Source organism: Anoplophora glabripennis, unplaced genomic scaffold (assembly GCF_000390285.2).
Source record: "Anoplophora glabripennis isolate ALB-LARVAE unplaced genomic scaffold, Agla_2.0 scaffold296, whole genome shotgun sequence".
Taxonomy (NCBI): Eukaryota; Metazoa; Arthropoda; class Insecta; order Coleoptera; family Cerambycidae; genus Anoplophora; species Anoplophora glabripennis.
Window position 1 is genome coordinate 141,904 of NW_019416601.1, and position 13,484 is coordinate 155,387.

Here is a 13,484-nt window from a genome sequence, read left to right on the forward strand (position 1 = left end):
TATTTGTCTTGTCTATTTTTGCTCTTTGTCCCTTCTTAAATGAGTTCATGCTGGATAACGAGTAAGTACCTAATGAAGTAATTTCTATAAAAAATTAATAATTCATAGCTAATATATATTTATTGGTTCTATTTCAGATGGCTAGTACTAACAAAAAATCTGTAAGAAATGAAAAATGCTCGAATACTATTTTTGTGAAAAACGTCATATCGTCGCATATAATTATTATATAAAAATTTTAACCGATATAATGTACAAATTATACGTTGCTAAAATAAGAGGTTCTGTAAATTTGTATTATACATAAAATCGTTATTTTTTGTGCATTGACTGTTGTATCGCATAAAATTAGTACAAAGTGAGAAATAATTTTCTTTTGCGAGTACTGATTACGGTGAATAAATTACATATACAAAGTCTAACAAAAATCAACCAAAAGGCAAATGCTACGGAAAAATGACACCACATTAATTTTTAAAGGCAAAGCCGTAGAAATTAAAATTTTCTCGAAACTTTATTGCACTCTGGCTCCTCAAAAAAATTCCAGAAATACTCTAGAAGTTTGTTGGTACATTTGTATTTACTCTACATATCAGAAATATTTAAAAATATATTTTATACTTGTTTTTTCGTAAAACCTTCTAAATCTTCATTTTCATAAATACTTTCCTGTTCCCGTTATGAAATCTATAAAAATATCTAACAAGAAACGGAAACAATGAAATGCCTATTCTAAAAAAGGTGAAACTTAATAATATATATTTTAATTAGATTCAAGACACAAGGAAAATTATGTTTCATGTAAAATCAATGGCAATTTTTGTTAGGCAGCTTTATGTCATCAAATTAAAGAAAATCAAATCAAAAAAACATAGAATGAGTAACCTAGGTGCCTTAGTAATTTTCTTGGTACTGTAACATTATTTCGAGCGTAGACTCAACGGTTTGCCATTGTTCATTGTAAACGAATCATTAATATTGATACTGTTAAGATTTAAGGATTTTAGTTGACAATTTTGTTTGTATCGATTTAAGAAGGCACTGTACCAGGGGTGCATATCTACAAGGAACAGAGTTAAGGGTATAGACTGACTCCCACTATTTCTATTGACTAATTTCAGCTACTTTTTAGATTTTCTTGATTTCTAACAACGTCACTTAGACGTAATGTAAATTGGAATTAAATATTTTTGGCTATCTGTATATATTTCCTTGAAACTATAAAAATTGGTACATACATTTTTCATACTCTACAAATGTAGAATTTTCATGCAAGCAACTGTAATTTAAAAACACTAAATTATTCAAAAAATCAAAACCGTTTTTAAATAGATTCGACGAGTATATCATTGCATTCGTATAAGTAACTGATAGCTATGGAGTACGATTCAAACTTCTTAAAATTAGTAAAAAAGGTTTTGATAGTCATCGGCATATGGCCCATGAACCTATCTATTTATGCCAATTTGGCCTATCGCATATATCACGGTATGGTCTTGACGTATTTTACGATATTCGTAGTAACTTTGGCCATAGCCACTAAGGATATTTTACATGTGAATCCTGAAAAGCAAGCTTATGTGATACAGTATGGCTTTAGTTACGCACTTTTTCTTTGGAAGGTCATATTATGCCAAAAGGAGTCTATTAGGAAACTAATGAAAATAATATCAACGAAAGAGAGGCTCATAACCAACAGCAATGACAATGATATCAAAAATATATACAGGATCTGTTTGCAACATAACACCACAGTTTTCTACATAGCGCTTTTAGTTATTGTAGCTGTTGTGGTTCTATTTGCTGTAACGATATATTTTGAGGTTAAAAGCTGGCCAGCTCCTGAAGGAATATCTAATTGCAGTGTATCTGCTAGAGAACTACCTCTGCCACAAGCGGTTCCTTTTGGAATTGACAAATATTTCAAACTGGTTTATATTTTTCAAGTTTCGTCGCGCGTATTTGCTGCTTTCATCTTTCTCGGATGCGATACTCTGTTAAATTATCTGATATATTTTCCAGCGGCATATATAAAAGTATTGGGACATAAATTCGAACACATTGGAGATCAAAATGGTAATAGATTATACAGTTCTGAAGCATTCCTCAAAAAGCTAATTTTAGAGCACAAGGAAATGATTGAGTAAGTATCAGTTACTGAAAATATTTGTAGAGTAGCGTTTTGATTTTCAATCAAGTCAACATTAATAACTATACAGGGTGTTTTTAGATGAAGTAGCAAACATGGTACCAGTGAATGTAGAGCCAAAAATAAAAGGATTAAAGTAAAAATACCTTATATGAAAGTGGTACCCCTTAGGCGATATATCCTCTTAAAGGAGGGGATTGAAATTCACATTTTAATTTTTTTCTTTAACATGAGGAATGCTAGAGACACGAAAATCGAAACTTGGTATGAGCATCCTACTAATGAAGAGACAACTGTTGTTTGATCATTGGCGTATTTTATAAAGGAGTAAAACCGTCAACTCCATTGCAATATTTTATTAGAATTTTTTTATATGAAGCAAATTATTTATTTAAAAATATTTATTGGACAGACTGATTTATTGCGCAACTTCTTTACCTCTTGTAATTTTTCGTTAAAACCGATAGTTTTCTAGTAAAAAAATTTGATGTATCATCGTTGACTAAAGGGGTAATTGCGAAAATTTGTAAAAATAAAGTAGGCGGATGTCAACAAATAAATTGTTATTTATCATATTAATAAATTGACATTTTCTGTCAATCAATAATTGGTACTTACCAATTGATTAATTTATTATCAGAATAATTATGGCAAATAATATTTATGCCAACGACTTATGTCGACATGCTCCAAGTGTTTTTCGAATCCAGAAAAAATAGTAACGCTGTAGTAAGATTATACCATCAAAGATATCCAAACCGACCGATTCCTCATAGACAAACATTAGCCTCAGTCTTCCCAATAAATATTTTTAAATAAATAATTTGCGTCATATAAAAAAATTTGTCTGTTTCACTCCTTTATAAAATACGCCAATGATCGAACAAATATTGGAATGTTGTGTCTTTATTAGTTAGCTCATACCAAGTTTCCTATCTCTAGCATTCCTCATGTTAAAGTAAAAAATTAAAATGTGAATTTCAATCCTCTCCTTTAAGAGGGTATATCGCCTCAGGGTTTCATATAAGGTATTTTTACTTCAATCCTTTTATTTTTGGCTCTACATTCACTGGTACCATTTTTGCTACTTCATTTAAAAACACCCTGTACATATATTTACATTATGACTTATAGAATAAGAAATATATTTTCTTTTTTCCCTTAAACTATTGTTGATTTAATACTAATTGCTATGTACCTATTATATTTTTAGGTATGTAATTCATTTAAATGATATCTTGCAGTGGCTTCTTTCTATGGATTTTTTCATACTGTCTTACCATATATCCCTAACACTTATGGGAATAATGTCGGTAAGTTACAAAATACTCACATTCTGTATGACAGTGTGACAGTCTAAGCAATTTCAGTATGACCACTTAAAAATATCCTAAAAATTACTTACAACCCGCTAAATATGGAAGCTAAAAATCATTGAAATATGTTCTCGATATATTAGCTCTAACCGTTTTAATTACTAAAACAATATTGAAAATCTATTTTAAGAAAATGCAGAAAGAGTAGGTACCTAATAAAAATTAAATTGTCAATTTTTGTATTTCATTCATACATAACATAATTATTCAATATGCTATTTCGCAGAAATAGTAGAAAAAATTAGAGAATTACCTTTTCTGAGTTGCCAGAAAAATATTTTTCCAATTTTTATTTTAAGTGTAAATAAATTAATTTTCACAAATGGTTTGAAAGTCATAGTTAGAACAATAACAAATCTTAGTGAAAATTCGTGGTTGTCCTGTATATTTCGCCCTATTTTTTTTGTCCCTACTCGCTTAAGTTGTCTTAAATGTAATAGACTTGGACCCTTTTGAACTAAAATAAAATGTTAATTAACCAAAGGTATATAGCAACTGATTTTCGGGAGACAAAGTACTTTGACTTAGATCGATAAAAGTTCACTGAATTGGTGTACAAAACTGTTAACCAACGGACCAATATACTGGAGGCACTGTTACTAAGAACCCCATAATTGCTACGTCACTATAATTGCAATTAATTCCTAATGTTTATTTGTACCAATGTATTTATTTATTTATTTAATTAATTATTTGGAAACTTCTTATTGCAGCTGTTAGAAAGCCCAGTATTTAATATGGATTTCATGATTACCCTTTTCTTCAGTGTGTCATATCTCATGGGGGTATTTTTTCAAATGTGCTTGTTATATTACAACTGCAATGAATTGATTGTTGAGGCAAGTTTATCAATTATAGTAATATATAGTGTTACAACAAAATCTTTTATATATAATAGTTTATTTTCTAACCAATTTATTGTATATCTACATTTATAGTCCCTGGAAATACCGAATAGTATCTTTCGCAGTAACTGGTACGAACTACCTCAAGCAGTTCAACGAAGTCTCTTAATTGTCATAATGAGAACCCAAAAACCTCTGGAAATGAAAATCGGTAAATTATATGCTATGAGCAATGACCTCATAGTAGGAGTGAGTACAATTTTTTCTTTTCTCTTGATATTTAATTTTTCAGAAATAAACATAGTCAACTAATTAGTTCTTTATAATAAAGACACTTTATTAACATTAAATATTGGAAAAAGATTGTTTTTATGTGTTTTTTAAGTAATATAGTGTATTATTGAGTTTTAAGGATAAAATGAACTATGTATTATATTTCCAATAAATTCTTTGTAGAGGACCCTCTTAAAACAACATTTTTCTACATTTGAACAAAATAATTTTTTTAAAATAATGAATTTTTTCATATAATAAGAAACAAAAAAGTTTCCCCTATTTTCAACTCTATCCGTAAACATACTGTATACACATTATTTTTTCTTTTCAGTTTGTGAAAGCAGGATTTACTTACGTATTGTTATCACATCTTGATTTCCAACAAGCCTGAATCGTAGGATTTTTAGTTTAATTTAAAAAATATGTAAAAATATTCACAGCAAATAGAAAATACATTTATTACACTTATGCATTAACACAATAAAAGCAAATAAAAAACAAATCCCGATAAAATCATTTCATTTAATACACCTTTTATTTAGATATACATATTTACAAAAATATACAAAAATTATAAAACTAAAATAACATCTTACAAGTACATTATAGGAAATAACAGATTATGTCAAAATCAATAAGACATTTAACAACAATTAATACTAACAATAAAAAATAGGATTTCCAAGAAATTTATTGCGATAATCCCACTAATTTTCCTCCCACTGTATTAAAGGAAGTCGTTACTGTTTGACCAACATGTTTCAAAGCCGTGAATGGCAGCTAAAATCATAAAGTAAAAATTATATGTGCAAAGATATAAGGGTGTTTTTTAAATATATGCAGAAAATCCATAGACAAAATGTGTTAAATTTAAATAAATTTAAAATAATTAATTGTTAGGGACAAAATGTTAACTCAACATCAAAAGCAACAAGTTTTGTCTAATATTTATTTTAATCCCTCTTATTTTTTTAGATAATAAAATTTTTAATTTTTGTACAAAATAAGTAAACATCGTTTCTAACCTCATCAAATGAAGATGCAAAATTAGTTAAATTAATTATTCAACCAACGGAAGAGCACTATTGATTAAATATATTATCCTGAACCAAAATCTATCGAATTGTCCCATATACTTGATATCTTATCAGAACATTTTAATGAAACATATATTATATTTTAATAGAACGAATAACTTTATATAGAAATAATATAAATATGGTATTTTTTTTAATTTACCTCTGCGGCAGTATTCAATACATTTGACAGTCCTTCTATGCCCCCAACTACTTTATTTGCTATTTTCCTAAAGTGTTCCCCATCATTGCCATATTTCTCATGCTCCTGAATAGTGTCTACTAAAGGTTTGGGATTTACAATATCTGCAACGAAAGCTTGCAAATTACCATATTTATCATCCACTTTTATAGGTAAAGATTCAAGGGATTTCCGTTCCAGAATGGCCATTTTCCTTCCAGAATCTGGAAAGGGAGTTACAACAGAGAATGCCTAGAACAGAACACCATTTTAAATACAATTTAATTTTAGTATTAAATTTGTAACAGCCAAATAACAGATTTCATTATTCCTACAAATAAAATGACTTACTTTTGATTTAGCAAAAACAGATACAGCATTATCTACGGTTTCCCCTAAATTTTCCAATGGAGTTAAAACTACAGTGCTACGGAAAGATCCAGAAGATGATACACTGCCAATTGGTAAAGAGTAACTTTTTGTTAATGTCATTGATAGAAAGATCGCAAGAAATTTCATTGTAACTGGAAAAATATCAATATTAGTTTACCTGAAGGAGTCAGAGATTTGGAATAAAGTATTTACAAATATACATATCTTTTTATCATAGTTTTATTATTAGTGTAAAAAAATTGCAGTTTTAAAGTAAAATTTGACATTTGTTTCATATTTCAGCCCTCTTTTCATTATTTTTTTGTGTTTCTTAAAGGGTAATAAAATATAAGCCTAAAATATTGCCTTCATTTCGTTCACGTTCTGTGATTTTTACTAGACTAGAATTTGAGAACTGCCAACCAAACACAGCTTTTCGTCTAACCGGAAGTGACGTTGACTCGTATTTACTTGATAAGTTGCACTTATATTATTGTTTATTGTCTGAAACAATATTAAGTTGCGACATACCTTAAATAAGAAATTTAAATCTAACAATAGTATAACCCAAAAACTGGTGGATTATGAATTAAAATTAAATAATTGACGTCCTATTAGACGTTGCAATTGGGTGACAACTATGGTAGGTATATTTCAATTTGTCTCATTTTATGTATATTCCAAAATGGTATCTGGAATGGTAAAAATAATTAAGACATTTTGGTAGGAATCTCTTCTGTAACATTGGACATTATGAAAAATTGAAAAAAAAAACAATTATTATTAATTACTTTACACTTGTTTAGTATTAATAATTAGTTAGTAGTGTTAGTACCTACTTAATATACTTTTAAAACTGTTATACATAATTTAACTTTGAATAAAAGTGTACTACAAAAAAAATAGTGACCCAGTAGTAGATATTCAGGAACTTTATTTAATAGCTTCCTACATGTTTTTATTGATCGTTTTCATTTCGACCCAAATATCTATCAACGTAAGTAAAATGCAAACAATGCCGTGTATACAGGGTGTGGCGCATATAATCTATAAAAACTACAGCTTCCTAACGATATTTGTAATAGAAAAGTCTTATAAGTTCTATTTTTGCGTTTTTTTTTTCATAAATTAAAGTTCAATTATGGATCAAAATATTTTCTCTGGAACGGTCCTGTCCGTGTGTTGTACGATGAGTTACGTGCTATAGTCCAGCCGCGTAAATAAACATAATCAAGAAAGTCTACTTGATTGGCACATTGCCGTAAAAACTATCTGCAAAAATGCATTCGTTGATCACAATCCGGGGGTAAAATCTGTTGAATTGGTTGTAGATGATATAGGGGTATAACAGCTGGCGCCTTAAGATGCGATATACGGTACGAGATGAGGTTCCTACTTGCTGTGCGAGTCGTCGAGTACTAATTGTGGGGTCTTCGTCAAGATTTTCCAACACTGCATCTTCAACATTAAGGTTCGCTTACTGACCACGTTATTCTCCTCGAGGAATAACACTTCCCGTATCTCGCAGCCGCTGAACGCATTGTAGGATTGTATGTATGTGCACATGAGGGGTGACGTTGTGGCCATCGTTCCCGGTACAACCCAGCCGCAGCGAGCGCATTTTCTCCGGCTGCACCATACACTAACACCATATCGTCACGTTCGGAAATAGTAAATGCATTGTTTTCTCGGTTCATTGTAAAACTAGTTTATGTACAAACTAAAAAAATTAAGCAAAGTAAGAAATAAGAACCTCGTTTTTAATGTAACCGGCACGCTATTCTTATTTTTTACTTCTTTATAAAAATTACAGTGTCATTATCGTGGAATTATAAAATAAAAACTTTTGTCTGGAATCTTTCACTATTTAACACTGATGGGTCGATGGACGATACTTAATATTTAATAATTAAGTGAATAATGAATTCAATACAAATACAGAATCAGTTGATTGCACAAATTTTTTGACAATGTAACCTAACCATCTTTTAGTATTAGATTATACTGACCTAAATTATAAGGTTGCATCTCGGGTCGCATAAAAACATTTTCAAAGTTTTTAATAAATAACGCAGGGTCGGCCTTCATTTTCGTTGAATAAATGAACTTTAATTTACAAAAAAAAAAACGCGAAGATTGAACTTTTTCGTATAAGAGTTTTCTATTACAAATATCATCAGGAAGCTGTAGTTTAATTTTTACAGATTATACACGCCACACCCTGTATAATTAATAATCCATCGGAGGTAAATTAATGTAAGTGCCCCATTAAAAGACGGAAAACATCTACTTCGTTCAGTTACTGTTAATACGAATGTTTGAATGCAATGGCAGATAAGTTTACTTTGTACCCAACTTTCCAGAAAATGTCAAACTGGGGGGGAGTTAGTATATTTACTATATCTAGTACTGGAAAACTAAAAAAAATTCTGTCACTTCTTCTGACAGTTTTAACAGTGGTCCATCCGATAATAATAGCTCTATGGAAAATAAAGGCAAGTGAGCTGATTTTCAATTTGTATATATTATTCTTTGTAGTTCTAGTCATATCAAACCTATTTTGCAATATTTCCATAAACTTTTCACACCCTGAAAATGTGAAGAAACTTTTCAAATGTTTCACCGTTCTTGATTTTAATCTGAAAAGACTTTCCTGCGGAGATAATATCCTTAAGGAAGACATGCAATTCTACATATACTGGTTAATGTCTTCTTTTGCTTTGCTAGGGGCTGCAAGTTTAGATATAATTTATAGAACTTTGAAAAATAAATCAAGTATACTACAATTATTAGAACTGTTGGTTGTAAGTTTCACAGCTCACTGCCAAATATATTTATTGACGTTAACAGTTCTCCAGTTCGCTTGTATCGTTTTTGCTATAAGAACAGTTTTAAAATTACTTAACAGACATCTTCATCGAGTGTTTGCCAAATCTTGGAAAATGGAAGTACTGCATATTCATAGAAAAGAAAAACTAAAACGTATAATGAAATGCTACGACAAAGTCTTTGAGATCACGACCCTATGCAACACAATATTTGGGCTGCCCATTCTCGTAGTGTATCCTTATTTATTGACCTACTTTGTGAAAGTTGTTACAGTTACTATCAAAATGAAATTACTTGGGGAGGTTAGTTTCGGTTTTCTGGATATGCTACCACTTCTCTCGGATATTTTTGGAAGTTTATTGTGTCTGGTAAGTAGAATAACGTAAATATTTTGCATTGGAAATACTTAAATTTTTTCAAAATCAAAATCAAAAACGAGATGCAAAAGAACATAAATACAAAACAATAAAAAATATGTAAATAACATATACAATAAAATTTCTATTTCTTTATACAGACTATTGAAATTAAAAAAAGAAAAGCAGTGATACTTCAGGTGTACGCCAAGAAGGACTCGCAAATTTTATAATCAAAATCTAGAATAGTTTTGCGCGGATTATGTAGGTATCTATTAAAGTTTCGCAAGTTCTCTTAAAAAAAAACTAGAGCAAATATGAAGACCTACGCACCTTTTCGAGAGGGTATTTCCATTTTAAAGGATATTTTTAGATAAAAAAAATAAACTCTACAACAGAAAGCAAGAGAATCTCAATAATAGAAATATTTGTTTTCTTGGATTTTAGTTTTCTCCGTTTTGACTTATATCGTTGTGTTTATATATTTACATAAAATAAAACTTTTTCGAAATTTTTAATATATTTTGTTACATAGGCCTTATTACTCTTCCTTGCCTTATTCCACAACTTAATAACTTCTTTTTGTTTTAGACAATAGCAGTTCTGATAACATCAGTGTGCGCTCAAACAAAGCACGAAGTTAGAGCTGCTTCGCTGTGTATATTTAAAATTATCATCAACAACGGACGTGGCGAAAGGAACAGAAGTTTAGAGGAAGATCTAGTTAGTTTATCACATTCTTTGATGGCACGACCTTTCAGTTTTACAGGTTCTGGTTTATTTGAATTGGATTACAGTTTGTTGTTTGCCCTTATCGGTTCAATATCTTACTATGTTGTCATATTAATTCAATTCTCATAAATTCTGGATATTTTACTCCATTTTTAGATTAACGTAAAATAAAATTATCGACTGTGACTAAATAGTTTTAGCATTTACATTATCAAAGGTTAAAACTAAATACTGTCTGTAATTTGTTTTTGTAATTTTTTCTGAATTTCAATGAATTGTGGCAGTGCAAAACATAATAAACTTGAAAATTTTTAAAATTCTTGACAAATTCCATTTAAACAACTGTTCTTTATAAAAGGTCTGTTGCATCGAATTGGCTGCACTTCAAGGCTATTTTTCTTGGATGAAAATAATACACCGATTTATTTAGATCTACAGGGTGTTTTTAAATAAGTGCCAAATATTTTAGGGGGTGGTTGCCGAAGTTATTTTGTGAAAAAAATGTCATATACATAAACGTAGGTCGAAACATGCTTCGTGTCCGAGATATAGAGTGTTTAAATTTTAATATTTTATTTATTTTTATTAATTATTTCAGTTTTAAAGATGTTGACTTGAAATTTGAAAAACGCTTTGGAGGGATAAATGTGCATTTTTTAGGGTGATCCGAACCGAATATTTCTACTTGCACCAGTGATGTTCGTGCGAGAATGCCACAACATTTTTTAATAAAAAAAATGGTACGCCACTGACTTTTTCCCGTTTTGATATTTTTTAAGAAATCCGCCATCAATTCTGAAAGAAATTGGTCTCTGCAATTTTTTTTCATAGGATGCACCGTTTTTTAGGAAAAAAAAACATATTTTATTGCAGGTTTTGTATTTTTAATTTCTATTGATACATCTAGTCTAGTAGGTTGCTGTCAATATTTCTAAATAAAATACACCGTCAAATTTCGAGTCAATATCTTTAAAATTCTTTGAAATAATTAATAAGAATAAATAAAAAATTTAAATTTAAACCCTGTATCTTGGAAACGAAGCATATTTCGACCTACGTTTATATAAACTTTTTTTTCACAAAATAACTTCGGCAACCACTCACTAAAATATTTCGAACTTATTTACAAACACCCTGTATAGTTATCTTAGTATAATATTGCTTCATTAAAATGTTACGGGCATTTAAAATAACTTTTTTAATTTTTTTGAGCAAATTTAACTTTTTAAGATATTTCAGTGATATTACTGGAGATTGGTTTGCAGACATGACAACTGCTAATGGTTAAACAATTTAACAGCACTTATTCTTTTATTCATCACTTCGTTGTGATGGATTCTATAGAGCCAGTCAATAGATTGGGATTTAGTCAACAGGCCAATAAATCACATTACTGCAATTCATCGCATTAAAGTGAAAGAGACACAGACTTCCCAAACTGGTTGCCAAGTCGTCTATTAAACGTTTTGAAGTGAAAAGAAGTTCTAAAGAGTCTAAACCGACGAAATGGTTTTGAGAAAACGTTGGAATTTTAATACGCCACTTTATTTAATTGTAAAATAGTACTTTTATACTTCTTCCATGGAGTTAAAATGCTCAGTGTCAGGACAAAAGTCTACTTCAGTTATCAGTTAGGACAATTGAGTTTTTGGGTGCACTCTAACTTCATTAAACTTCACCCGTTTGCTAAAATTATATCGTTATTGCATGGTTGCAAACGTCCATAGCAGTAGTCAGTGGTTGAACAATTTCAAGGATAGTGGACGTCAGTTTGGTTTCGAGAGACTTATTATAGTCTTTTTTTTACAAGAAACACTGAAACTTTTCTCTCTCTGTCTCATCCGAAATGCAGTATTGTCTAGGTCTATCGTGTGTCTTGTATCTGCCCCAGTCTCTGCAACTGCTAATTTTTCTCCGTTGATATTCTTCAAGTGACACGCGTGCTCCTTTAACCTTATACCAACATGTCTTCCCGTTTGTCCAATGTATACATACCTATCCGCATGTACAGAGGAAGCTATAAAGATAGGTCCTTGAAGTAAATTGTTCTTGCAGTTCTTCTTGGAATAGGCTACCCTATTTTCCTTGAGGTGATGTAGACGGTACATCTTTGGTAGGTAGATAGGTTGTTGCAGATATCTTTTTTCCTGTCTTTTATTTTTCCAGCTTGTTCAATATTCCTATTCGTTCTAAGGGGAGATCCTAGATGTTGATGTAGTTCCCCGTCTAAGTGTTCCGAAATTGGCACGTGCTTGATATGTACTATACTGGGTTGGCTCCTATGTCTTCAAGCAGTAATGTTATCGAATTCAAAGGTGTCCAACACACAAAATATCAAAAAAATGTTATTTCAAAACGTCTATGTATATACGTTTTCAAATTACATTTTTATAACATATCTGAAACTTTTTAAGATAAATTTTCAGAAAGTTTCCAATTCGTGCATGCACCTAGTTTTTAAAAACTGTATTTTAGATGCATAATAAATTTATGAAGCCAAAGGATTCATTGAAATATACATAAAAAAATCTTGAAAAAGGAAGAAAAACAAATTTAAAACCCGTGACTTATAAGGAAGCAAGATTGTACCTGCTTTAACTTGCCGCGTATGCAAGTTAAAACATCATTACGCCAAAGAATTTATACCAAAGAAAGAATATGCCAAAGAACATCATTAATACAGTACCAACTTGACTATGGTCACTCTGTATAGTGTATATTTCCTTCCCCAGGAACTTAGCTCAAGGTCAAATATAATATTAGCCGAACCAATTTTTAAGCACCTTTTTGAAATTTGTAGTAGTAAAAATTTGTTCATATCCCAAAATATAATGACAAATATTTGAAAGAGTAATGTATTTTTACTTACCTAAAAAATCAATTAAATCAGTAGGTAGTTAATAAATATTTCTGTAAGTCAGATGCAAAAACAAACACCACACCAGTCCAGTACCTGCCACTTAAATGAAGTAACCTTAATTCCTCTTTAGGTTCCATTTACCAACTATGTCCTAATCTTAATAATTTTCGCATTACTCAATATTTTGCAATGCAGAAGACATGTATGTTACATAGCCATAACATTGAAAACTACTCGACTTTCACTTCTTGGTTGAAGTTAAATAAAGAGTCATATAATTATCGACTTGGCAACTTTTTTCTCCCAATTATGACCACTTAATGCATTTAATTATCACTTTCACTTATTGTACTTATCTACCCTTTCCTACTTATATCTATAGATAGGATGATAATTACTTCAGAATTTAGTGGTGATATTAGTGTTATGCTT

At 30.3% G+C, this 13,484-nt stretch overlaps 2 protein-coding genes across 2 annotated transcripts; one reads left to right on the plus strand and one right to left on the minus strand.

Annotated features, from left to right (window-relative positions):
- Positions 1-4,262: 4,262 nt before the first annotated feature.
- Positions 4,263-5,037, plus strand: LOC108912571 (odorant receptor 30a-like). Its single transcript, XM_023455050.1, has 3 exons — positions 4,263-4,364; positions 4,464-4,619; positions 4,978-5,037. Exons 1-3 carry the CDS (start codon positions 4,263-4,265, stop codon positions 5,035-5,037), a joined length of 318 nt encoding a protein of 105 aa, XP_023310818.1.
- A 164-nt stretch (positions 5,038-5,201) lies between these two features.
- LOC108912585 lies at positions 5,202-13,360 on the minus strand. Its single transcript, XM_018717847.1, has 4 exons — positions 13,062-13,360; positions 6,255-6,427; positions 5,886-6,155; positions 5,202-5,426 (listed from the first exon to the last, which is right to left on the minus strand). Exons 2-4 carry the CDS (start codon positions 6,420-6,422, stop codon positions 5,337-5,339), a joined length of 528 nt encoding a protein of 175 aa, XP_018573363.1. The 5' UTR covers positions 6,423-6,427; positions 13,062-13,360; the 3' UTR covers positions 5,202-5,336.
- Between the last annotated feature and the right edge of the window lie 124 nt (positions 13,361-13,484).